The 26,811-nt window shown below is 41.8% G+C and overlaps 1 protein-coding gene across 1 annotated transcript in view; it reads left to right on the top strand.

Moving 5' to 3' along the window:
- Positions 1-26,811, top strand: part of ARNT2 (aryl hydrocarbon receptor nuclear translocator 2) — a 201,298-nt gene that overhangs the window by 102,122 nt on the left and 72,365 nt on the right. Inside the window, exons 6-8 of the mRNA XM_030931473.1 lie at positions 4,702-4,804; positions 10,475-10,540; positions 10,884-10,969. Of these exons, the coding sequence (XP_030787333.1) occupies positions 4,702-4,804; positions 10,475-10,540; positions 10,884-10,969 (255 nt within the window). The remainder of the gene's footprint in view (positions 1-4,701; positions 4,805-10,474; positions 10,541-10,883; positions 10,970-26,811) is intronic.

A 26,811-nucleotide genomic window follows, 5' to 3' on the forward strand; every position in this document is an offset into this window, starting at 1 on the left:
GGCTTCTGTGGGTCAGGAATGAAGATTAGATTAGGAGCAGTGTAACTGGCAGCGACATCTGTTTGCCTGTCTACTGGGAGCCCATAGTAAGCAAACGCAGCACCCATGTCTCCTGTGGGATGGAGGCTGACTGCCATCCCATGACACCGGGATTCACGGCCCAGTGCTGGGGCGGTGGCCGCCTGCTTCTGTACATCTCAACTGCTATTACCCTTGTGAAAAATCCAGTTTACACACAACCTCTCAGGAACACACCTACTCTATGAAGTCAGGTGTGCTTTCATTCCAGAGGAGCCTGAAGAGAAGCTTCATTGTGTCCAAGGAAACCGGAGAAGCACACGGAGAAATAAACATTGAAGCCATTGTCTCTCAAGGTCGTGACAGCAGATCATGGAAATGTGTTTTTTCATTTCCTTATGTTCCACTGCTCATGTGCTACGCAGCTGCGATTTATTTTCAGAGCATACTTTGGAATCTGCCAGACCCCCATGCTGGCCTGCTTCACAGCTGAAACCATTTGCCATTTGGTAGATGATAAAGCCAGTGACAATTTACACTAACATGGCCGTAAAAAGACGCCGTCTGTGAAGGAGATAGACAGGTGTCAAACCTGGGGCAGCAGACAGCGCAGAATCAGCAGACGCTCAGGGCCTCCCCCGCACCGGCCGCGCCAGAGCTCTCAGCACACTGAGTCAGAACGTTCCACTGAGTAGAATTCTGGTCTACACATCCTGCTTAAAGATGTACGTACCAGTAGTCAGCATGATGGTGATTGCTGGGTCTTTGTAGAGCGTCATGCAGTCTGCAGAGCCCTGGTCCATGTGGAAAGGGAAGGCTGCAAGTGTTGAGGGGAGCAAGCTGACCAGGCACAGTCCTAGACCATGCGTGCAGGATAGTTCTAACACAGCGTGACAGAGTAGGCCCAAGGAGAGAGCACGGCATGCTGCAGAGTGCAGCGAGGAAGGTGACCACCCTCTCTTGCATGCATTTTCACTCCCCCACACCTTCCTCCATTTGCAGCAGTGGGACCCAGGCTTGGGGAGGGTGTCTTCTTCAAGGTCCTTTTGATTTCAAATGATAGAAACCTTTTGAAACGCTGTCTGCTGCAAAGCCGCAGCTCTCTCATCCCTTTCTAACTCTTCCTGGCTTTATTGTTCTTCGCTGTTATCTCAGTGTAAGAATCTGTTCTGTTTGAGTCTATTCTCATCTACTTTAGTCTGTTCTCTTTGTTGTTGTTGCCCGCTCTCTCATCCTCTAGGATATAATGGCCTTTGCCTGTTTAATTCTTTGTGCTTACATTAGCGTCACTCACATATTGTCCAGGCTAAATGAATATTTGTGAAATGACGACTGAGAAGACGCCTTGGATAAGTTGTGATAAAAAGTAGAAGTCAGCTAAGCACAGTAGCTCACGCCTGTAGTCCCAGCACTTTGGAAGGCCGAGGCAAGAAGAATGATTCAGCCCAGAGTTCAAGACCTGACTGGGCAACATAGCGAGTCCTCATCTCCACAAAAAATAAAAAAATAAGCTGGACATGGGGGCACACGTCTGTAGTCCCAGCTACTTGGGGGGCTGAGGTGGGAGGATTGCTTGAGCCTCAGAGGTCAAGGCTGCAGTGAGCCGAGATTCCACCACTGCATTCCAGGCTGGGCTACAGAACAAGACCCTGTCTCAAAGAAAAAAAAAAAAATGGAAATCAGGCAAAGGGAAGGGGATTGCTCAGGGAGGGGAAGTGGCTGGGAAGGGCCAGGGGTGAGAGAGGAGAGAGTGGCACAATGGGGAGTTGTGAGTCCTTCTGGGCAGCAGTGGAGGCCTGTGTGGAGCGGTGGGATGGCGTAGGGTGAGGAGGGAGTATGAGAGGAGGGCAGGGGCCGGACCTCGGAGGCCTTTAATACTGGGCTGCGGGACTTGGATTTTCCTGGCAACTAAGAGTGGAGAACATGAAAGGCTCTCAAGGAGGAGTGTGACGTGGTCATTTGGTCTAAGCCTGCCAGGAAACACATTTGTTGCTTGCCTCCTGTGTGCGAATCACTTTTATGTATGTTGTGTCACAATAATCTTGAAAGCAAGATCTTGCTCTTTAATTTTGCAATAGAGAAAACCATGGACCAGCGAGGCTGAGTGACTGGGGTCACATAAATGATAGAGCCATGATTGTTTTTGTGTTTTAAATAAAGAATTCTGGTAGCAATGCAGAGGCTGGAATGAAGGGGACAAGACCAGAGGAAGGGATGACTGCCCTTTTGCAGCCATCCATCCAGAAATGCAGTGAGGGGGACAGATCTAAGGTGATAGCAGTGCAGAGGCAGGAAGTACACAGGCCAAAGATACACAGGAAGTAGAATTGACAGAATATTGGTGACTGATCAAATGTTGGAGTTTTTCATATTCATTATTCAATAAGCATTTATAGAGCCAAGCATAGTTGTAGTTGCTTTGTAATATTAATTCATTTAATGCTCACAAAAACTATCTAAAGGAAGTACTATTATCTTCATTTTTACCAATGAAGAAGCTGAAGCACAGAGGTGTTAGGTAGCTTGCCCAGGGTCACACAGTGAGCTAAGGAGGCAGGACTTAAAGCTAGGTAGTTCAGCTCCAGAGTCTATGCTCTTACCTACTAGATTTCTAGTTTGAGCAACTGGGTAGTGGTGGTGCCAATGACAAAGATGGGGGACTGTGGAGAAAGGGCAGCTTTGGACAGGAAGAAGAATTTGCTTTTGGACCTGAGGAACGTAAGATGTCACTGAGATACCCAAGAGACAGTTGTACATGTAGGAGCTTCCAAGAGAGGTCTGTGTTAAAGAAAAAATGATTCCCAAATTTGTTAAAAACTATAAAGAAGACTCCATTGAAGGGGTGCCATGGCAAAAGGTGCAGGTATCACTGCACTGTGGTCTTGCAGGCTAGGAGAGAGTGGACCCAATTCCAACAAGGATAAATGAGGGTTTATAAGCAAGAAGCAAGGTAGTGGCAGGGGGCAGTGGGTGGAGAATCACTAAGAGGAAACATCAGGGGTCGGGGGATTCCTGTTAGACTCAATCAACAGAATCCTTGCTGAGGACAGTGCAGGGTGGTAGATATCAAAGGTGTCAGATACCAAGGGTGGGGGATTCTCACCAAACTAAGTTAGAATTCTTGCTCAAATTGGGTTCTGCAAGGACAGAGAGGGAAGCTCAAGGTCAGGCCTAGACAGGCAGAAGACTTACAGGGGGCTGACTGGAGTTTCAGTCAAAGGCGGGAGGCTTTATCAGCTGGAAATGGGCATCTTGATGTCCTTAGTATGTAAGAGGTGGTGGAGCTGAACGTCTCCAAGGGTGCCTGGGAGAGAGTGAGAGAGAGAAGGCTAAGGCCCAGCCTTGGGAATGCCAACATGGAGTGGGGAGGAGTTGGACTGAGGAAAAGGGGCTGCCCCCAGGACAGGCTGGAGAAGGTAGTGTCCTAGGGCAAGAATGTTCCAAGGGACTGGCCAAGGATAAGGACAAGGTGGAGAGGGGCTGAAGATTGTGTATTAAATTGGGCCACGTAGAGAGTCCTTGTGGCCTGGTCTGGAGCAGCTGCCATGGAGATGTAGTGGGTGGAGGCCCAATACAGTGGGTACAGTGGGCTGGACATCAAGAGGGGGCAGTGAGTGTGGACAGAACCCTCCAACTGCAGATGCAGAGAGAGAGGATAAGAACTTCAGGGCCAGAGAAGGTCTTTTGCTTGTTTGTTTTCTCCTAAGGTGGAAGATATTTGGTGGTGTTTAAATACTGGAGGAAGTAGACAGTAGGGAGGGGAGAGGATAGAAATAGCCATGTGGGAGGAGGTCAGTTGATGGCCCAGAACCCCATGGGGGGTGGGAGAAGAAATACGCTGAGGTAAGAGCAAGGTGGGGGATGGATGCAGAATAGTGGGAGGGACAGAGATGTGTGTGCAGGCGGTGAGGGAGAGGAGGGACTTGGGGATAATGTCTGGGTTTCTGACTTAGATTTCCATGTGGATGGCAGTGCCCTTGCTGATGTTTAGGGAGGGTTTGGGGAGGAGTGGGTGAAGCTGCTTTTGAGGTTCATAGTCAGCTGCTGATGGTATGGCCGTGGGGCTAAGGAAACGAAGGGGTTGATGCTAGAGGTGTAGATGTAGGGTCATTAGCATCCAAAGGTGACTGTCAAAACCCAGGTGTAGATAAAATTGCGTAGGGGGCATGTACAGTGAGAAGAGAAGAAGAGGCTGGAGCCTCCAGGAGAAAGGAGCAGAGAGGAGAGAGGAATCGGGAGTGCTGTGTCCGAAGCCAGGGGAGGGCAGATACTTGAGAAGGGAGCAGTGCGCAGTCGCATAAAGCCCAGCAAAGCAGTTGGATCAAACAAAGGAAAAACGTGTTTTGGATTTAGCAGTAAGGAAGTTGGTGACCTTGGCAAATGCCTTTTCCGTGGAGTGGTGAGGGAGAGAGCCAAATTGGAGTGACTGCAGGCGATGGAATCCAATAAATCAGAGGCAGCAAGTGTAGATGGCTCTGAAGAAAATAAAGCATTTTGAATTGTATGGATTTCATCACTATGTGAGTTTCTTGCCAAAGAATGTTGGGAATTCCAAGACACAAACAATTTGCACAGCCACACTTGTCCTCATTTGGCAGAGCATTTGGAGAAAGCGCCCCCCAAACTGCCTCCTCCGTCTCCCAACCGAAGGCTTATGTACATGTCCTTCTCTATCTCTCTTAGGCCGGATCTTGGACCTGAAGACTGGGACGGTCAAGAAAGAAGGGCAGCAGTCATCCATGAGGATGTGCATGGGCTCGCGACGGTCTTTCATCTGCAGGATGAGGTCTGTTTGGGGGAGCAGCAGGCTATCATGGTGGTTGCTCCTTTCTCTGTCACTGTTAAGAGCCTTGACCAGCTCTGCTGAAGTCACACATGCCGACTTGGGTTTACTCCAGGGACTTCGTCTTCTTGACCTCAGCATGTGGATATATAAGATCCTTGGTCTAGGAAGGATTCTCTCTGTCCTCCTACCATCCCACTTTGTCTAATTTCCTACCATTTTCTTCTCATTCCTAGATTCACACCCCCTTGTCCACTGTATCACTCTACTTCCTGCCCATCTTTAAGACCCTTCTCCAATCCAAGCCTCTCCAAGATTCCGTAGTTCTCAACATGTTTTATATTAAGATGGCCTGATTTCATACTTATTCATATATTTCCTGTCACAATTCACACGTTTAATTGGTGTCTATGATATTGTTGATTGATGTGTTAAGTGTAAATGTCTGGGTTCCGTGAGTAAATTATAGTGCCCTGAGGATGGAGGTTTTGATTTAGACTTCTCTGAGCCTTCTTTACATCTAGCAGAGTGTTCTACATATATTTGATTTATAAATCATAATTGAAGAAATGCAGGAATGAATGAACTTTGGAGAAATCAGGGGAATTTTGCCATGTCCTTGAAGAAGAGAGAGCTGGGATCTTGAATCCTCAAATCCAGTTCAGCACCTTTGTACCTTCAACCCTGTGCCCCCTGAGGGATGGTTGGCACGAACTGCAAGGTGGGAGGTGCAGGACAGGGAATTGAGATTGTTTGGGCTGTGGAGTTCATGAGACAGTGACACGAGTAGATGCCACTTATCATTCATTTATTCAGTTATTCAACAAATTTATGTCAAGGGCCCACCTGTGTCATGTGCTCTTCAAGGTGCCGGGAGTCAGTGTTAAGTAAAGCAAACAAGGCCGGGTAGTGGTGGCTCGTGCCTGTAATCCCAGCACTCTGGGATGCTGAGGTGGGTAGATTGCCTGAGGTCAGGAGTTTGAGACCAGCCTGGCCAAAATGGTGAAACCCCGTCTCTATTAAAAATACAAAAATTAGCTGGATGTGGTGGCACACACCTGTAATCCCAGCTACTCAGGAGGCTGAGGTGAGAGGATCGCTTGAACCCAGGAGGCAGAGGCTGTGGTGAGCTGAGATCGCACCACTGCATTCCCGCCTGGGTAAAAGAGTGAATCTCTGTCTCAAAAAAAAAAAAAAGAGACTAAAATAATAATAATATAATAATAATAATAATAATAATAAAGCAAACAAAATCTCTGCCTGCATAGAATTCATTTTCGTGGGGTGATACACAGTAGACAAAAGTACCAAGTAAATATATGGAACATCAGATGGTGGTGAGTGCTATGGAAGAAACGTAAAGCAAACTTAAGTGGGAGTAGGAAATAGCAGATGTTGTTAATTTCTGTGTTATATAGAGTGGGAGGGGAAGACATCACTGATAAGGTGACTTTTGAGCAGAGACCTAAAGAAAGTGAGTGAATGAAACAAGGGAATGTCTGGGCAAAGAGAAGAGCAAGTAGAGGGAATAGCAAGGGCAAAGGCCCAGAGGCAGGGATGTTCTTGGCATGTTCAAGGAACAGTGGGAACGTTCTTGTCTCAGAAGCAGAGTGAATGGGGTACGGTGCCAGAGGAATGGGCAGAGATGTGGTTGAGAGGTAGTGGATGTTAGGTCATGTTGACTTTACATCGCTTCAGCTTTTACTCTGCATGAGATGAGAGGTCAGTGAAGTTGATTGTGAGAGTTACATGTTCTGAATAAATTTTTAAAAACTGTTCTGGTTTTCTATGGAGAATAAACCTGTGGATGAAGAAGAAGGGTAGAAGTAAGGAGGTTATTGTAATGATTCAGGTGAGAAATGTGATTGTGGTAGAAAGTGCTCAGATTTTGAGTGTATTTCACAGATAGAGCCAGCCTTCAGGTAGGGTGTGAGAAAAAGAGAGAAATCAAAGGTACAGCTAAATTTTTTTCCCACTCAATTGAAAAAATTGAGTTGTCATTTTCTAAGATGGAAAAGGTTGTTGGGGGAGGTAGTTTGGTGTCGAGGGGATTTCCAGCATAAGATGCCTATCTGTAAGAACAAATTTACAAGAGAAAAACAAGCAACCCCATAAAAAAGTGGGCAAAGGACATGAGCAGATGCTTTTCAGAAGAAGACTTATGTGGTGGCCAACAATCATATGAAAAAAGAAAGCTCAATATCACTGATTATTACAGAAATGCAAATCAAAACCACAATGAGACACCATCTCACACCAGTCAGAATAGCTGTTATTAAAAAGTCAAAAAGGGCCGGGTGTGGTGGCTCATGCTGGTAATCCTAGCATTTTGGGAGGCCAAGGTGGGCAGATCACGAGATCAAGAGATCGAGACTATTCTGGCCAACATTATGAAACCCCATCTCTACTGAAAATAGAAAGATTAGCTGGTTGTGGTGACATGTGCCTGTAGTCCCAGCTACTCGGGAGGCTGAGGCAGGAGAATTGCTTGAACCCGGGAGGCAGAGGTTATGGTGAGCCAAGATCACGCCACTGCACTCCAGCCTGGCAACAGAGTGAGACTCCATCTCAAAAATAAATAAAAAATAAAAATAAAAAATGTCAAAAAATAACAGATGCTGGTGAGGTTGTGGAGAAAAAGGAACACTTATTCAGTATTGGTGGGAGTGTAAATTAGTTCTACCATTGTGGAAGACAGTGTAGTGATTCCTCAAACACTTAAAAAGAGAAATACCATTTGACCCAGCAATCCCATTACTGGGTATATACCCAAAGAGCTATAAATCATTCTATTATAAAGACACATGCATGCATATGTTTATTGCAGCACTATTCACAACAGCAAAGACATGGAATCAATCTAAATGGCCATCAATGATAGACTGGATAAAGAAAATGTGGTACATCTACACCATGGAATACTACACAGTCATAAAAAAGAAAAAGATCATGTTGTTTGCATGGACGTGGATGCAGCTGGAAGTCTTTATTCTTGGTGAATTAACACAGGAACAAAAAAACAAAATACTACATGTTCTCACTTACAAGTGAGAGCTAAATGATGAGAACTCAGGGACACATGGAAGGGAACAACACACACTGGGGACTTTCGGAGGGTGGAAGGTGGGAGGAGGAAGAACATCAGGAAAAATAACTAATGGGTACTAGGCTTAATATCTGGATGATGAAATAATCTGTACAACAAAGCCCATGACACAAGTTTACCTATGTAACAAACCCACACTTGTACCTCTGAACTTAAAAGTTAAAATAAAAGATGCCCATCATACAACTAGATGGAGAAGATGAGCAGACAGTTGGACATATAGCTCTGGAATCCAAGGAAGAGGTTGGGGCTAAAGATATGGACCTGGGGATTGACATCAATAAAATGGTATCTAAAGCCTCAAAACTGAGATGCATGTGAAATCACATGGGAGGTGAGTGTAGACAGAGGAGAAGACAGAGGACTGAGTCCTGGCACTTTCCCTGCCTCAGGGGATTGGGGAAGAACCAGCAAAGGAGACTGAGAAGGAACAGTGAGGCAGGTGGGAGGGGAAGAAGAGAGGGCAAAGGGAACAAGAGAGGACGAAGGATGTTTCTAGAAGAAAGGAGTTATCAATGGTCAAAGGCTACTGATGAGCCCTGAATGTGAAGACTGAGGATTCATCACTGGACATCAGAGAGAGAATCAGCAGGAGATACCGCACGTAGGAGATGTGGCACATAGCAGCACAACGGAGTCACTTACTTATGTCACCGTCATCTAATTGCATGCTGCAGGAACTGTGATTTGCTACAGGATCTATGACTTGCCACTGGGACGTCTGTTGCATACTATGAAGTTCCAAACAATAGGTGCTTTAAAATGAATGTCTATTTTCCCTAATTCAAATTAATCTTTTAAAGTAACTACACTTTTTAAGCAAAACCTGTTTATGTACAGGCTGGTTGGTCTCCCTCAGATCACCAAGGTTGCCTGTGTTGAGGGGAGACCTGCCTCTCTCACTCGCTCCTTGGGCCCTCAGAGCTGGCAGAGACCTTTTGTTCTGTTTTACAAGAAATGGCCCTTCGGGGATTTGAACCTCGATGTTCTTTTCTCTGAGTCTCTTCCTCTTGAGGCTGAGCCTCTGGAATTCTTCTTGAAGGCACATATGAAATCCTCTTCACCACCTGCCTCAGGTCACAGGATGGTGCTGGAATGACAGAATGCACGCTTGTCTCCATTTAACTTAGGACTGGGTCCCTACAGACTGCATGCCCTCCTTCAGCAGCAGGGGCAAGCTGGGCAGTGGGATCCACTTCCATTGCTGTCCACCTAGGGATGAAATGCCATCAGTTAGTGTAGTCAGTCATGGCACGTTTGTCCTGCAGTGCTTGGGTGAATAAATGCCTATCCTAGCTTAGTAGACATTCAGTAGAGCACCAGCAATACAAATCTTAATTGTACCATCTAAGCAATTCCCTTATGAATAAATTGATTGAAAGTGCCATAGTATATCATTTCTATTGGCCTATAAAGCCACTATCACTGTCCTGTCAATGAAATTCATGCAGTCCCTTCCCTGCCCTCGTGTCCTTCCAGGGAGCGTGATATTGGTTGCTCTTTGAAGTGCCAGGTCCGTACTGCCTGTGTTTACCTGAGAGGTGGGCAGCACTGCCATCTACTGAGAACATAACATTTTCCTCCAAATAAAACAGCTTACTTTCAGCAAAGCATTGGGCACAGTCAGCCAGAAAAGGGCAGAGGGCCAAACATTGCTGGGCAGCAATGACATGGGGTGGGCCTCCTGTGAAGGCCACACTAGTGCTGGCAGCTGTCTAAGGTCTCAGAGTATAATTAGACTCTTATCTCTGCTGTATTGAAATTAAGATATTCAGGATATCACTTGTGATGTAGTTGGGAAATGGAAATGCACATAAAAAATAGATATACCAAGCAGCAATTAGAGCCTGGCCATGTTGCAGGCTTTGGGTGTTCAGCACCTGAGATGCTGAGAGGGTCATTGAAAAGGGAGGCAGAAAAGGTTGTCCCAGAGTGTGTAGTGTGATGCTACCATCCCCTGCCTCACAGAGAGGGGCCCACAGAAAGACCGGATTCTCTACCTGTTTATCTCTCATCCCCACGCTCTCCTTGGCCATCAGCAGACTTCCAGCTGTCTGGTTGTCCCTAGAACCAGAACAGTGTATGGGAGGAGAGAGTTTCCACAGCTGTGATGCTAAAGCCTGAGAAAATGCTACTGTTCATTAACTGGCAACATCTGTTTTGAGTTGATGTCTCTGCTCAGGCCTGAAGGGACATTATTGCTGTCATCACCCTCTTCCCTTCTTTCCTAAAAGCCATGGAATTCCACTGAAATGATCTGCAGGACTGAGCATGGCCAGGTTTCTTCTAGAGTCTTTCTGTAGGTCTCCAGCTTCTGGACTGGGCCCTGAAATAATTTCGGTGTGTGTTGTAAAGTGGGTCACACTCTCCTTTTTTCAGTGCCATGAAAAAAAAAACATTCAAAGGCATGGAGGTCTGCTTCTGCACTGTTGAAGAAAATTGGCTATAGGCCTCACCTGAATAAATGTATAAGCATGAATTAAGGCTCATCTACTTGACAGCAGCACCATATACTGAATAAACTTGCCTGGGTCTTTGCTCGTTCTAACACATTTGTCACATCTCAGGTGTGGAAATGCTCCTTTGGACCACCTTCCTCTAAACAGAATAACCACCATGAGGAAAAGGTTCAGGTCAGTATCTCTTCTGATGTGTATTATGGGACTGTTCTGGTAGATAGTCTAAACACCCTAAGCTAAGCAGCCTAGATTAAAGAAGGGGCTTAGTGTGATGAGGACTGAGAGAACCAGACATCAGGGTGGCAGTGGCAGAGATGAGAGAAAACAGGGAGTTCGGTGGACTTTAGTTTTGATTTTCAGACCATGTGGGAGGAAGGAACAGAGGATAGTGGGGAGTCAAGATTCAAAACTACAAAGGCAGACAAAGAAACCCAGTAGCTTAGATGCCAGAGGAGTCTTCAACATCCTTGTCTCACCCTCATATGATGAAAACAATTTCACAAATGTTCTTTTTTAGGAATGGTCTTGGCCCTGTGAAAGAAGGAGAAGCCCAATATGCTGTGGTCCACTGCACAGGATACATCAAGGCCTGGCCACCAGCAGGTAAGGAGACCTGCATATAAATTCCAAGGGAACTGGGTGCTGCTCATACCTGATCATGGTGTTCTGTTAGAAAACTATTCTTATAGGAGTAGGTGGGAAAATATCCTTATTTTTCTTTGTAGTTAGAACACAATGATCTTTGTAATTGGAAAACATCCTGTTACTTGAAACAAAGGTTTCTATAAAGAGCTAATTGTACAGCTGGGTGCAGTGGCTCATGCCTGTAATCCCAGCACTTTGGGAGGCCGAGGCGGGCGGATCATGGGATCAGGAGATTGAGACCACCCTGGCTAACACGGTGAAACCCTGTGTCTACTAAAAATACAAAAAATTAGCCAGGCATGGTGGCACGTGCCTGTGTTCCCAGCTACTTGGGAGGCTGAGGCAGGAGAGTCACTTGAACCCAGGAGGCGGAGGTTGCAGTGAGCCAAGATTTCGCCACTGCGTTCCAGCTTGGGCAACAGAGCGAGACTTCATCTCAAAAAATAAATAAATAAAAAATAAGGGCTAATTGTACAAAGGTGGTTGGAGTTTTAGCAACTCACTTCTAGGTTCTGTCACCTAGAGCATTCTATAAAGTCAGAGTGGCAATTTGAAATGATGAGTGTATCTAAATCATTACAGAATTGCAAATAAAAGCCACAGTGAGATACATCGCATTCTCACTAAGATGGTTAAAAGACAAGTAACAACAAATGTTGGTGAGGATATGGAGCAACTGGAATCCTCATACATTGCTGGTGGGAATGTAAAATAGTATAGCCACTTGTGAAAACAGTCTGGCAGTTCCTGAAAATACTAAAAACAGAGTTACCATATAATTCAGCAATTTTCACTCCTAAATATACAACCAAGAGAATTGAAAATGTTCGTAGCAACATTATTCATAATGTCCAAAAAATGGAAACAACTCAAATGTACACCAAGTGATGAATAGATAAATAAAATGTGGTATATTCTTGTAATAGAGTATTATTTAGGAATAAAAAGCAATGAAGTATTGATACATGCTATATTATGGACAAACCTTAAAAATATCATACTAAGTGAACAGAGTCAGACACAAAAGCCCACATGTCATATGATTTCATTTATGTAAAATGTCCAGAATAGGCAAATTCATGAAGACAGAAAGTAGGTTTGTGGTTTCTTGGTACTGCAGGGAAGAATGAGGAATGACTGCTAATGGATACAATGTTCTTTTAGGGGTGACAGAGGTGTTCTAAAATTACATAGTGGTAATAGTTGCACTGCTATGTAACTATATTAAAAACCACTGATGTGAATTTTATATCAATAAATTTGTTCTTAAACAAAAAGATATATACAATGTCAAACAATTTTTGTTCACTTTATGGCCCAGAATGTAGTATGTATAGCTCATTGACTGTTTCATGTCAGCTTGAGAACAATGTGTATTCTGCTGTTGTTGGATAAAGTGATAAAGTATTCTTTTTTTTTTTTTTTTTTTGAGATGGAGTTTTGCTCTTGTTACCCAGGCTGGAGAGCAATGGCATGATCTGGTCTCACTGCAACCTCCACCTCCTAGGTTCAAGCAATTCTCCTGCCTCAGCCTCCTGAGTAGCTGGGATTGCAGGCATGTGCCACCACGCCTGACTAATTTTTTGTATTTTTAGTAGAGATGGAGTTTTACCATGTTGGCCAGGCTGGTCTTGAATTCCTGACCTCAGGTGATCCACCTGCGTCAGCCTCCCAAAGTGCTGGGATGACAGGTGTGAGCCACCACACCCAGCCAGATGAAGTATTCTTTAAATGTCAATTTGATCAAGATGATTGATAGTGCTGTTGAGGGCAACTGTGTTTGTATTGACTTTTTTGCCTGCTCAATGTAGCAATTACTGAAGGAGGAATGTTGAAATCTCCAATTATAACAGTGGATTTTCCTATTTCTCCTTGTAGGTCTTTTTTTCTTTTTTTTGCCTCACATGTTTTGATGCTCTGTTGTTTGGTGCACATATGTTAGGGATTGTTATATTTTCAAAGAAAATTGTTCCTTTTTATCCTTGATAATTTTCCTTGCTCTGAATTCTGCTTTGTATGAAATTAATAGAGTTTCTCCAACTTTCTTTTAATTTCTGTTAGCATGGTATATCTTTCTCTATCCTTTTACTTACAACTTAACTGTGTTTTTATATTTAAAGTTGGTTTCTTGTAAACAACATATAGCTGGATCTAGTTTTTTAATCCACTCTCATAATCTTTTAATTGATACTTTTAGACCAGTTACATTTAGCATGATTATTGATATAGTTTGATTGATAGCTACCATGTTTTCTATTCATTTCTCTCATTCTTTGTTTATTTGCCTCCTATATTTTTGCCTTTTTTAGTTTCTTTAAAAATGTTTTTATTCTTAGCCCTAAGTTTGCAACATACATTTACAATTATTATATACAATTACAAATATATATATATAATCCATGTTCAAAAAATATTATGCCCCTTCATGTATAGGGCAGGCAACTTATAATAAAATCTTCCTTCTTCTGTCTTCTCGTTTCTTATACTGTTGCTCTCATTCATGTCACTTATTTGTATGTTATCGTCACCCAATACATTGTTACTGTTATTACTTTGAACAAACAGGTATCTATTAGATCAATTTTAAGTAACAAAAATAAAATGTTTTATTATATCTTTATTCCTTCTCTGATGCTCTTCTTCCAAGGAACTTATTTTAATATTTCTTACAGGGCCACTCTACTGGTGATGAAGTCTGTTTTTGATTTTTTGTAGAAAATCTTTATTTCTCCTTCACATTTGAAGGATTGAAATTATGAGATATAGAAATATGGGTTGGCAGCTACTTTCTTTCAGTGCTTTAAATATTTCACTTCATTCTCTTCTTGTTAACATGGTTTCTGAAGAGAAGTCCACATAATTCTTATCCTTGTTCTTCTATAGGTAATGTGGGATTATTTTTTCTAGCTTCTTTTAAGAGTGTCTCTTTATGTTTGGTCTCCTTCAGTTTGAATATAATGTGCCTAAATATAGAGGGGTTTGTTTGTTTGTTTGTAATACTGCTTGGTATTCCCTGAGGCTCCTGGATCTGTGGTTTGATGTCTCTCATTAACTTTAGACATTTTTCAGACATCATTTAAAAAAATATTTCTTCTGCTCCATTTTCTCCTTCTCCTTTTGTATTCCAGTTACACAAATATTATATCTTTTGAGATTGTACCACAATTTTTGAGTGTTCTGTTCTTCTTTTTTATTCTTTTTTTCTCTTTGCATTTCAGTTTGGAAAGTTTCAAATTGATATATTTTCAAGTTCACTGATACTTTCCTTGGCTGTGTTCAGCCTACTGATGAGTCTATCAAAATTTTCCTTGACTGTGTTCAGTTTACTGATGAGTCTATCAAAGGCCTGCTTCATTTCTGTCACAGTGTTTTTTAATTTGTGCATTTCTTTTTTATTCTTTCTTAGAGTTTCCATCTCTCTGCTTTACATTATCCATCTGTTCTTGCATATTATTTACATTTTCCATGAAAGTTTATAAGTTATTAATCATAATTATTTTAAACATCTGGTAGTTTCAAAATCCATTTCACACCTGAGTCTGGTTCCAGTGCTCACTTTGTCTCTTCAAATTATGATTTTTTTCTAGCTTGTTAGTATGCTATGTAATTCTTTGTTGAAATCCAGACATGATGCATCAGGTAATAGGAACTGAAGTAACTAGGCCTTTGGTGTGGAGTTTTATATTAGCATTCCTAGGAGTTGGACTGTGTTTAATGTTTTAAATATTGTAGCTATAGCTTCCAGAGGCTATAAATTCCTTGTTTTTCTCCCCTACTATCTTTGGTTTTCCAAAGAGCTTTTTCTTTTTCTGTTCCTTTTTTTTTGAGATGGAGTCTTGCTCTGTTGCCAGGCTGAGTGCAGTGGCGCAATCTCAGCTCACTGCAACCTCCGCCTCCCAGGTTCAAGCAATTCTCCTGTACTACAGGTGTGCACCACCATGGCCAGCTAATTTTTGTATTTTTAGTGAAATGGGGTTTCACCATGTTGGCCATGGTGGTCTCGATCTTCTGACTTGGTGATCCTCCTGCCTTGGCCTCCCAAAATGCTGGGATTACAGGCAGGAGCCCTGGCTACCTGGCTCAAAGAGCTTTTTCTTAAATAGTCTTAAATAGAGTATGCCTTGCATTGAGCCCTGCTGATGTGGGATGAGGAGTAGGGGGAGAGAAATTGTTCTATAATCTGATGATTCAACCTCATGGGCCTGTGTCCTGGGGCTGTGACCTTCACAAGTGTTTCTTTTCTCTCCCTCACTTTAGGCCATATGGGAAGGATAGAGTTGGGCTGGAATTGAGTAAGTCCCCTTTTCTGTAGGTGACATAAGGTTCTGGTAAAGTCTTTTCTCTTGGAGAGTAGGTCTTTGTTATGGAGAATGCTCGGACATATTTCAAAATGGTTACTTTTTATCTCCTGCTACCGGAGATGGGGGGTGGGGATTTTTCTTGGTTTTTCACTGTGAGAACCTGGTGGGTTCCCGGAGGTAAAACCCATGAAAGTGTGGGGGCCAATTTGTGTACATTTTAAAACACATTAATAATACATTCATATAGTAAAGTTAAAAATATTGTTTCATTCATTCATTCAACATGTATTTGTTGACCACCTACAATGTATGTGCGAGGCATTGTTCCAGGCACTGTAGATATTGTAGTCCATGTAAATCAGTGAAAATGATCAAGGCAAGTCTCAATCATTTTAGGACATTTATTTGCCAAAGTTGAGGAAATGTGCCTGGGAGATAGGTATATGCCTTTCTCCAAAGATGATTTTGAGGGCTTCCATATTTAAAGGGAAAAGGGTGGATATTGGGGGAAGAGGAATAAACTTTTTAAAAGGTGCAGGTAGATAAGAGAAAAATGCTTGCATCCTTTTGAGTTTTTGATCAGCCTTTCACTGAACATACAATTTATATGTGAGGGGGAGGTAAATAGTCACTTATGCCTTCATCTGGCTCAATGAATCTGCATGTCCACATAAGATAACATCAACAGTAGAGCAGAGGAAGCAATCAGATATGCATTTGTCTCAGGTGAGCAGAAGGATGTGTTTGAGCTCTGTCCTTTGTCTCACATCTGTGAAGATAAGCTATCAATTTTCATTGCCGGGGTGAAATTCACCAGGACTATTTTAGGGTAAAGATTTGGAGCCCACAAGGAATTTCCTTATGGGCAAATTGTGGGGAGGTATGTAGCTTTTTTTTTTTTTTTTTTTTTTGAGTTGGAGTCTTGCTGTCTTGCCCAGGCTGGAGTGCAGTGGTGTAATCTCTGTTCACTGCAAGCTCTGCCTCCCGGGTTCATGCCATTCTTCTACCTCAGCCTCCCGAGTAACTGGGACTACAGGCGCCCGCCACCACGCCCGGCTAATTTTTTGTATTTTTTTTTTTTTTACTAGAGATGGGGTTTCACCATGTTAGCCAAGATGGTCTTGACCTCCTGACCTCGTGATCTGCCCACCTCAGCCTCCCAAAGTGGCCTCCTAAAGTGCTGGGATTACAGGCGTGAGCCACCATGCCCGGCTGTTTTTTTTTTTTTTTTTTTTAATCTTTGTACCTATCTTATTTAGGAACCAAATGCGAGGCAGGTTTGCATGACCCAGTTCCCAGTTTGTCTTTTCCCTTTGGATTAGTGAGTTAGGGGTCCCGAGATTTATTTTCCTTTCACATGTGCAAAATAGACACAATTCTGTACTCTGAAGATAAAAGTGGGCAATAAACAAGATGACTAATCAAATATACAGAATATTAGACAGTTCACGCTGAAGATGTAGACTCAAGAGTCATCAGTGTACACATGGTTATTAAAGTCGTAAACCTCTGTTTACCTCTGGGGAGAAAGGAAGCAGAATGGTATCAGGAAGCCCTCCAATTACACTGGATGTTTTTTATTTCTCTAATATGAAAATAACTGAAGTAAATGTGGCAGAATGTTAACATGTTTTAAATTTGTATATTGAAGAAGGCAGTTAAGCAAGACGAGTAAATTACAGAGATTTGCTGTACAATATAATGCCTATGGTTAACAATAAGATACTGTGCACCTAGACATTTAAGAGAGTAGATCTCATGCTGTGTTCTTACCACAAAAATAAATAAATAAATACCAACAAATGTACAAAAGGAAACTTTTGGAGGTCATGGGTATGTTTACTACCTTGATTGTGGAGATGATAACGTGAGTGTATACATATGTCCAAACGTACCAAATTGGATTTGTTAATTATGTACAGTTTTTCATATACTGATCATATTTTTGTAAAGCTAGGGAAAAAAATCTGTGTTTGGATACATGGGTGTTTGTTATATTTTCTATTTTTGCCTATGTTTAACCCATTTCCCATTTGCCCTGAGAATACTTGCCTGTAGCGCTTGTGGCTGCAACATTCACCCCAAGATAACCTTGGCACAAAGTATCTTGCTTTTATTATTGTCACATTGCTCTAGTATATTGGCTTTGGAAACAAAAGACATCATTCTAGTTATAGCAGTCTGTGTTTAGCAATGATATTTCCATTTACAAAATATAGTAATTCTCAATTGCTGAAAATACAAATCCTAGAAAATGTAGCATTCCTAGGCATGTTGGTAACATTGTTCTTGAACAGTTGTTGGCCAAAGATTCATTTGATGAATCTGATTTTACTGAGATAGATAATTCTGATGATTCAGATGATTCTGATGTTAATTCTGTTTAGAAATAACTCAAAGAACAGATTGTATATTTTATTTTCACATTGAAAATTAGTCAGATTTTCTTCAGACTCAAAGAGCATGTTTATGTAAAATTAAATGAGGCTGGCAGCGAGTTATCCTCTTTTTTTTCCTAAACAGGAGAAGAGTTAAAGCATAACAAATTAAAAATCAGACTATAAAAAATTGTGGTACACAAAATATCCTGGCAACAAAATCCAACAAATTTACTGGTAAAAATGTATCAACTATATATTTTTGTAATATAAAGGCAAATACCAATAGTGTATTTCATGACTACACAAATAAATCATGATATTGAATAAATTTGCATCAATTTATAAAAGGTACGTAAGGAAAAAGCAGCTATAGCAATAATAATTGTTACAAATCAAGCTACAAAATGTAAATTTTTATTAAATTCCTATACATGGGTCACTGCAGTCTGTGTAAATAAATATTTTAATACACAGGAACACAAAGCACACAGCAAAATAATACATTTGAAGAAATGCCAATGCCATCTTCATGCTTGGAGTAAATAAAATGTTTATAGAATGTTGGTAATTGGCAAGCAAATGAAAAAGTTATGAATTCTAAGATAAACTAGCTTAAACTTAATATGTATCATTGCCTCTTTTGGGCAATGCGTTATGTTAATAAAGGATTCTGGTAGTGACAAATTGAATCTCTACTATTAGGAGAATGATCCAAGTCCAGCTCATAGACCTGTCACATACATTCCTTTGCTTCTTACCATGCTCTGTCATTAGAGAGTGAAGCCTTGCTGTCTTCTAGTGGACTATACCTCTCACCTTGTATGTGAGGCCTTCCATGAACAATGTGGATGATTTGAAAGCAAAATAATTTTAGATACTGTTTAAAAAGTAAAAAGAATGAATTTTCTATATTCACAAATATAGTAAGCACCTTAATGCAGTTCTTAAATCTAAATAATAATAATAATAATAAATACTTACCGAATGCTTACTATGTGTCAGATGTAATTATAAATGTTTTAGCTGCATTAACTCATTTAATCATCACAACAGCTGCATGGAATGGATGCTATTATTTTTATGTGATAAAAAAGCAAACTGAGGCACAGAGATATAACCTGCCTAAACTCATACAGCTAGTGCATACCTAATGGAGCCAGAATGTCTTGATTGATTCTTAAGTTAGCTTGATTCTTAAGTTTGTGCCCTTAATCAGCGTATACATACATACGTATACATATAGAGTCATGCATCGCTTAATAATGAGAATGCATCCTGAGAAATGTGTCATTAGGCAATTTAATCATTGTATGAACATCATAGCATGTACTTACACAGATGTAGATGGTATAGCCTACTACACACCTAGGCTATGTGGGATAGCCTGTTGCTCCTAGGCTACAAATCTGTACAGCATGTTACTGTACTGAATATGTTAGCAGTTGTAACACAATGGTGAGTATTTATGTATCTAAACATAGAAAAGGTGTAATAAAAATATGGTATTGTAATCTTATGGGACCACTGTCATATATGCAGTCTGTCGTTAACCAAAACAACTGCATGACTGCATGACTACATATATATGCACGTATATACATATCTCTCTCTCTGTTTGACGTTTACATATATATGTGTATATATATATACACACACATTAAAAAATTTTTTTCTACTTAGACCGTAATGCACAGAAATATCAGGATGTTGTTTGCCAAAGGCCTCCAGCTGGACTCAAGGGTGGCGATCCTAAGAAGCAATACCTTCCCAGTGTTCAGAGCCTGGACCTCGGCTTTGTAGATCCAGAAAGTCTTGACAATGTTCTAGAATTTCTGAGAGCCAGGGAGCGTGAAAGAGTTCTCATAAGTGAATGTTTTAGCCAGGTGCGATTCAGTAATGTCATGGGGCTCCTTGTCCCTGGCATGGATGCTCACGTCCAATGTCTTGTGAACCCATCAGTTTTGAGTACTTGAGAAACCACATTTGTATTAGAAGTTTGTTTGCTGAGAAGAAATTAAGAGTAAAGGGATGTGGACCACTGAGAGGGAGATTTCCGAGAGTGGCCCAGTTCACCGAGCATGTGTGCTGGCCCCATGGGTGGCAGCTGTTGAGCCACTCTCTCAGGGGTACAAATGCAGACCCATCCTTCAGGGATTGCACAGATTGGTGGGGAGATCAGTGCATGTACAGGTGACTACAGGGAGTGTGGGCAGGGCAGTCAGCCTTGCGGGGGACAGAGGAAGGGTCCCTAACTTGCCTGGGGTTAGGACAGAGTTCCTGGAGGAAGCCCATAATACTGCAGGATTGGTACTGACAAATTCTGCCCCATTCCAAGGTGACCATCTCATTCTTCCTGATGCTTTCTTCACTTGAGTTAGTTAATCATTCTAATTATACCAGGCAAATTTCTCTTCCTGCTTCTAGTCTCAAAGTGATCTTCTTCTTACCACTTTATTTGAGCTCCAGGCCCCTGATATCACATGGTAAATGCCTTGATCATGGACAGACTCACTTTTAGTGTCCTTATGGATGAGTGTGAGAAAGGAGGCTGAGGTCCAAGGTGCAGACAGGTGACTGCATCCAGAGAGCCTGCAAAGAGGATTCAGGATAAGCTTTTCTGAAGTTGGATGCAGGTCTATGACTGTGAGTGTGAGTGCACAGGGTAACAGAGCAGTGGGACTGTTATGCATTAAGTCTTCAACGATGGCCCTTGAAACTTTGCTGCATGAGAAATGATGGAAGGAGCCAGGGGTGTTTATCTTGGAGAAAGTGAGACATGATTTCTGTCTTCAAGTATTTGAGGGGGTGTCATATGAAGGAGGAATTAATCTCACTTAGGATAGTTCCAGAAGGCACAATTTGGATGAAAAAGGGAAAGTTACCAGAAGGCAGAGTTTAATTTAATAGAGAGAAATGAGCAAAGGCAATGAACAGCGTGCAAAAAAATGTGTACATAGAGACACTAAACGTATGGAAAAAGTTAGCCTCACTATTAATCAGAACTGCAAATTAAAACAATTGTTACCATCTCCTCTTACTTATCAAAAGGCAAAAAGTAGAAAAGACAAAATACACAATGTTGGTAAAGTTAAAAAAAAATGGACACTTTTAGGTACTGCTGGTGAGAAAATAGGTTAGTACAAACCTTTTGTAGAATAACCTGGCAGTATGTATTAAATATCTTAAAATGTGCACCTCTTGGGATACAGAAATTATGCTTTTAGGAACTTATTTCAAAGAATTAATCAGATATATGTGCGTGTGTGTTCAAGCATTAATAATAATTGTGAAAACCTCAAATTAATTACATTTCAGTGATAAAGAATTGGTTAGAAATAGCATGGGACATCTACACGATAAAATGCTGGACAATAATTAAACAGGCATGCTTTTAGAGGATATTGAAGAACAAAGTGCTGGCGGGTGCAGTGGCTGACGCCTGTAATCCTAGCACTTTGGGAGGCCGAGGCGGGCGGATCACGAGGTCAGGAGATCGAGACCATCCTGGCTAATATGATGAAACCCTGTCTCTACTAAAAATACAAAAATTAGCCAGGTGTGATGGTGGGCACCTGTAGTCCCAGCTACTCGGGAGGCTGAGGCAGGAGGATGGCGTGAACCGGGGAGGCAGAGCTTGCAGTGAGCAGAGCAGAGATTGCGCCACTGCACTCCAGCCTGGGCGACAGAGTGAGACTCTGTCTCAAAAACAAAACAAAACAAACAAACAAACAAAAAAAAAAAACAAAAACAAAAAAAGTGCTAAGAAGTATTAAAAAGAATAACAGGCTATAAAACATGCACTTCATGATCCCAATTTTATTTTTAAATTATAAATGAATCCAGTATATCTATGCATTGAAAAGTTATACAGAGAATATTAATCACTGTTATCTCTGTAGAGTAGATTGTTGGCTACTTTTTCTTTTCTTTTCATTTCTGTATTTTCCAAATTTTTATATGACTTTAATAATCAAAGAATATGTCATTTTTGAGAAATCAATCTAAATTTTCTAAAGAGGCATTCCAGACAATTGGATTGAGTGGTCTGCACTGAATTTAGAAGTTGTATATTTTTGTTTGTTTTTATATTTAGTTGATCACGTTTCTGTCAAGACAGAGGTTCTGGAAAACAACACCATCTCCATACATGATGATAATAGCGTGCCTACAGGATACCTAGCTATGCCACCTTGTTCTGTGGCTGTTAATACTCTATTTCTTGATTGTAACTACATTCTTAGCACATGTAACACTATTTTGTGCTTACTGTTTAGATGCCTCAAGAGCAAGAGGCATGCTTTGTTCATCATCTCATTCTAGTGCATAGCTCAGACCTAACAGATAGTATGTATTTCATGAAGACTGGTCGGATGCATGGACAAAAAGAAGGAAAGAAGGGGAGGATGGAAGGAGGGAGGGAGAGGGTTAAAAGGGAAGTTTTTGCCTAGACAACGAAATCACTCACTTTGAGGGATGGGTATGTGAAAGAATTTCTTACCAGGATTTCCAAACAAGTTTATAGAATCTGCTTTCCCAGAAATCTTTTAAGATGGTAGAGACAATCATCTAGCTTAAAGGAGCTAGCTGAAATGAGGTCGTGGCACTCTTACCCTATTATAAGGTCGTGGAATTACAGCATTGAAACAGCAACTCACTCAATGACTGGATGATGCCTTGTAAGTGTTCATGGGGAATGCTTCCCTTGCTTGCTCATGAGTTCAAGTTCCCTAATTACCAACATTAACTTGGTTAGGAAGTATGAAGATTCTTGAGCAACAAAGCTGCTAAAAATATCTAAAGGCAACTTTGAAAAATGTTTAAAGGCGGGCAGCAGAGGTAGACTTTGTGGAGTGAACAAGGGTTATTTGACAAACCACTTGCAACATGTCTGCTTACACCTAAGAGGGTTAGTTGTACACTCGTTGTTCTTTCTCCTCCCTGCCAACTCCCTGTTAAATGTAAATCCCACACTCTATTCTTATACATCCCAGAGGCCATTCTGTTACACAGTGGCCTTCTCAATTAGCCTCTCCAGGTTTTATATTGAATAGGTTTCATTTAAAATATTTGGGATACGACTAAAAGAAAAGGAAGAGTTCTAAAGACAATCAGCTCCCTTGTCTAATGCTTCAATTGTTCATTCTGTCAGAAATCACTCATGATGGACTGCGTTTTCCATTTTGTGGGGTGCGTTCAGAGTCCAAAGGACACTTTGAAAACCTGAAGATGTGAATTGCCTCTACCTTATTGTTATCACCCAGCACCTTGAATTTCATGGACTGACATTCAGCTTTGAGTCAAAAGTCTTTTCTATGACAAAAACTTCCTTTCTAGTAACCATCATCCGATCTGCCTGGGTCATCACCTAACAAACCATGGAAAAGGTTTAACTGGCAGTGTGTCTGCACAGCAGAGCCAAGGTCTGACTCAGGAGACAGGGAGCTTGACCCAGAGCAGGTGACCTCCCACCAGGACCATCTGGGTCAGGAAGAGGTTGGGGTGTTGGCTCCTTTGTGTGCTTGCTTAGTGGTGAAATGATGCCTGTCCTCACTTTGCTGCTAGACTTTCAGTAAGCCTTGACCACAGCGTGCCAGAGGCCTGAGGTTATTTTGACGTTTTGGCTAGAATCTGCTATGGTCAGGCTGGTGCTGTCACTTCATTAGACAGCTCAGTTTTGCCATGAGCTCATCTACAAGAACTTCGCACTTCTTGCAGTTTGCTTGTTGATCATTGTGTTTGTTTTCCCTTCACTTGAAAATTTCCAAAAACTGCTTGTCTGTATTGAGGCCACCAACTCACAAGGCAATGGCTAGACCCCTGCTTTCTCCAACCTGCAGCCATCCCATCCTGCCCATGTGGCATGAGTACATCAGGTCTCTGCCTACTGCTCAGAACCTCACCAGGCATCAAAACCATGATGACCTTAGCTGATGAGATGGAGAATGATGATTGGCAAAGTCTTCTGGCCTCTTTGTTCTCAGGCAGGGCAAAGCCACTCTTACATTTTGTTCCATAAACACTTTCTGAGCTCTTGCCACAGACCAGGCACTTTGCTAGGTCGTGGGGATCTTAAGGTGAGTCTGACACAGTTCCTGTTCTTAAGGAGCCCACCTCCAGTGGAGGAGACAGGTAGGCCAGCAGGTCATTGCAAAGTCACAGGTCAAGGGTCAAACCGAGACATGTGTAGGGGAAACATGCATGTAGAAGAGAAATGCCATTAATTGCAAGTGCCAAGACTGGCTTCCCCTTGCTACACCCTGTGGCCAAGCCCTACTGAAAGCTTAGCAGGCAAAGAGAGAGTAACATTTGAACTGAAACATAAACACAAAGGAAATGTGGGAATTGGCTGGTTGAAAAAATGCGTTACAGGCACGGGAAATAGTGTGGACAAGGACAACGGAGGTGTAATGATGATTCCAGTTTTAATTTGCAAATGAACACTATGTGCCTGGCTTAGTGAAAAATTATTTCCATGCATCGTACTATTTGAATTTCCACAACAACGCTAATGAGGTACAGTCACTATTATCATCTCCATTCTACAGATGAGTTACCTGAGGATTGTGTTTGCACAGCTGGTAACTGGTAAGGCTGGGTTGCAAAACCAGGCTTTTTGATGCCCCTACCATAATATTCTGCTTTCTCAGAGTGGGAGAGAGACACTGTGTTGAGAACCACATGTAATTCACTATGGCTGCTAGGGGAGATGGCTGGACAGCGAGATAGCATCAGATCTTGGGGAAGGGGCCTTGTATGCTAAGCCTGGGAGTTTGTACTCTTCCCTACATTCCTGGGAGTTGGTACCCTTTCCTACACTGAAGGTTTTAAATGATTTTTCTGGAAGTTGGATTGAAGGGAGAGGAGGGACAAGAACAGGCCTGAAAGCAAAGGGACCACAAGGAGGAGTACTTATGTCATAACCCATGGAGAAGCTGCAAGGCCGAACTAGGGCAGCAGCCATGCAGATGGGGAGGGGTGTGGAGAGTTTATGAGAGCTGGGAGATGTGTGATGACTGGGATGAAGTAGGCCACAGGCGGGGGTGGCAAGGACCACAGCTGGCGGGTGGGGATGCTGGGATCCAAACCCAGGGAAGCTGATTCCAGAGTCTGAATGCTTAAGCATTACCCTTGCTGCCTCCTTCACTCTGCCAATGGAGCTGAAAGTCATCTGAGGCTTTGCATCCAGGATTACATTTTAGATATTTGATCATTTATCTATCTATCTATCTGTCTATCTATCTATCTATCTATCTATCTATCTATCTATCTATCTATCTATCTATCTATCTATCATCTATATCTATCTATCCATCCATCCATCATCTATCTACCTATTTGTCATCTATTGACATCTGTCTATCCATCTAACTATCTATCTATCCATCTAACTATCTATCTACTACGGTTTAGTTTGTTTGTGCACCCCCCCGCCCCACAACCTCATGTTGAAATTGGATCCTCAGTGTTGGAAGTGGTGTCTAGTGGGAGGTGTTTGGGTCATGGGAGTGGACGTCTCATGAATATATGAATACTCTCCCTGGTGGTGGGGGGATATGTGAGTTCTCACTCTTGTTAGATCCCAGGAGAGCTGGTTGTTAAAAAGCCTGATGTCTCCCCACTCTCTCGCTATGTGATCTCTGCACATGCTTGCTCCCCTTCACCTTCCACCAGAGTAGAAGCACCCTGAGACCTTCACCAGGAGCAGGTGCTTTTTATACATGCTGCAGAACTCTGAGCCAAATCAAACCTCTTTTCTTTATAAATTACCCAGCCTCTGTTACTCCTTTATAGCAAAACAAAACAGGCTAAGACAAAAATCTCTTTCAAGAAACAAGTTTGCCATTTGCAACAAATTCCCTGGCCACATTACCTACAGGTAGTCTGACACCAAGTTGGTTTCACTGGTTTCATTGCTTACCCCTCGTTTTATCTATACCATGCCCCCTCCATTGTTTTATTCCATTTTATTTGTGCCAGGATGATTTTTAAACTAATTTCTTACAAGACAGGTGAGCAGGTGTTTCATTTCATGACTTCTTGCAAGGTTGAGAAGTTCTTCCCGTTGCTCTTGAATTCTTGGTCATAGGGTTTCTTCTTGGTCCCTCCACCCTTTCTTGCCATTGTTAGCCTGCCCTGGTTGCCATTGCTGATTTATATTTCTCCCTATTTCAGACTTGAGTCATTTCTGTTGTAAATTGTAGAGGGATGGGTAGTTACTCAAGTGGTATCACTTCACCCTATTGCGCTGAAAGCACCTAGTATACTTCAAAGCTTTGCATTGCATAGTGGGGGATCTGCTTCTTTAGGGTCACTAGCAGAAACCCTGAAATGCAAAGTACCTACAGATCAGCATTAGCTTTGTAGAGAAGTCTGAGACCAGCTTTTTAAATTTTTTTTCTAGGTAGCCCGTTTTTCTTTTTTTTCCATTATGACATTTCTAGGTTGTTTTTTTCTTTTCCTCAGAATTCAGAGTTTTCACTCAAGTAAATGTAGTATAGGCCAGTTTTCCTTCATTTTCATTGTTGCCAGATGGGCTGTTTTGGTTTGCAGATTCAAGTCTTTCTTCACGATAGGAGAATTTATCTGCAGTTTTTCAGAGTTGCTGCTGCTTCTGAGTTGATCTTTTCATTTTAGGATGTTCCGTATTGATTTCTCGAATCTGCCTTCCCTGCCACTTAGATTTTCGCTCATCATATTAATGTCTTTATTCTTTGCTCCAAAATCTTGGAGAATTTCTCAATCCAAATCTTCTATTCATGATTGCTGTTTAATTTTCTTAAAAATTTGACAAGTACACACTTCATCTGAATTCTGTCTTTGCTGAGTTAAGGTTGTGCCTTTCTCATAAATATTATGTCCTCTTACATCACACTGAGTAGTTGAATTTAGGCTTTTTCCTCTTTTCTTAAGAAAGTCTTCTTTTCTAGTGCAAACATTGGCTCTAATTCCTTAACTCAATATCTTCTTTTTCATAGGCTTGTGATTTTTTTTTTTCCATGTGGCTCAACTTCGAGAGGTCACTATGTGGTTGTCCACTTTTGAGAGCTGAGAATGGTTCCATCAATGATCACATGGGTTCCAGAAAGATCTTTCAGGCCCTGACATGGGCAGAAGAGGA

The sequence above is a fragment of the Rhinopithecus roxellana genome, chromosome 5, assembly GCF_007565055.1.
Source record: "Rhinopithecus roxellana isolate Shanxi Qingling chromosome 5, ASM756505v1, whole genome shotgun sequence".
Classification (NCBI taxonomy): domain Eukaryota; kingdom Metazoa; phylum Chordata; class Mammalia; order Primates; family Cercopithecidae; genus Rhinopithecus; species Rhinopithecus roxellana.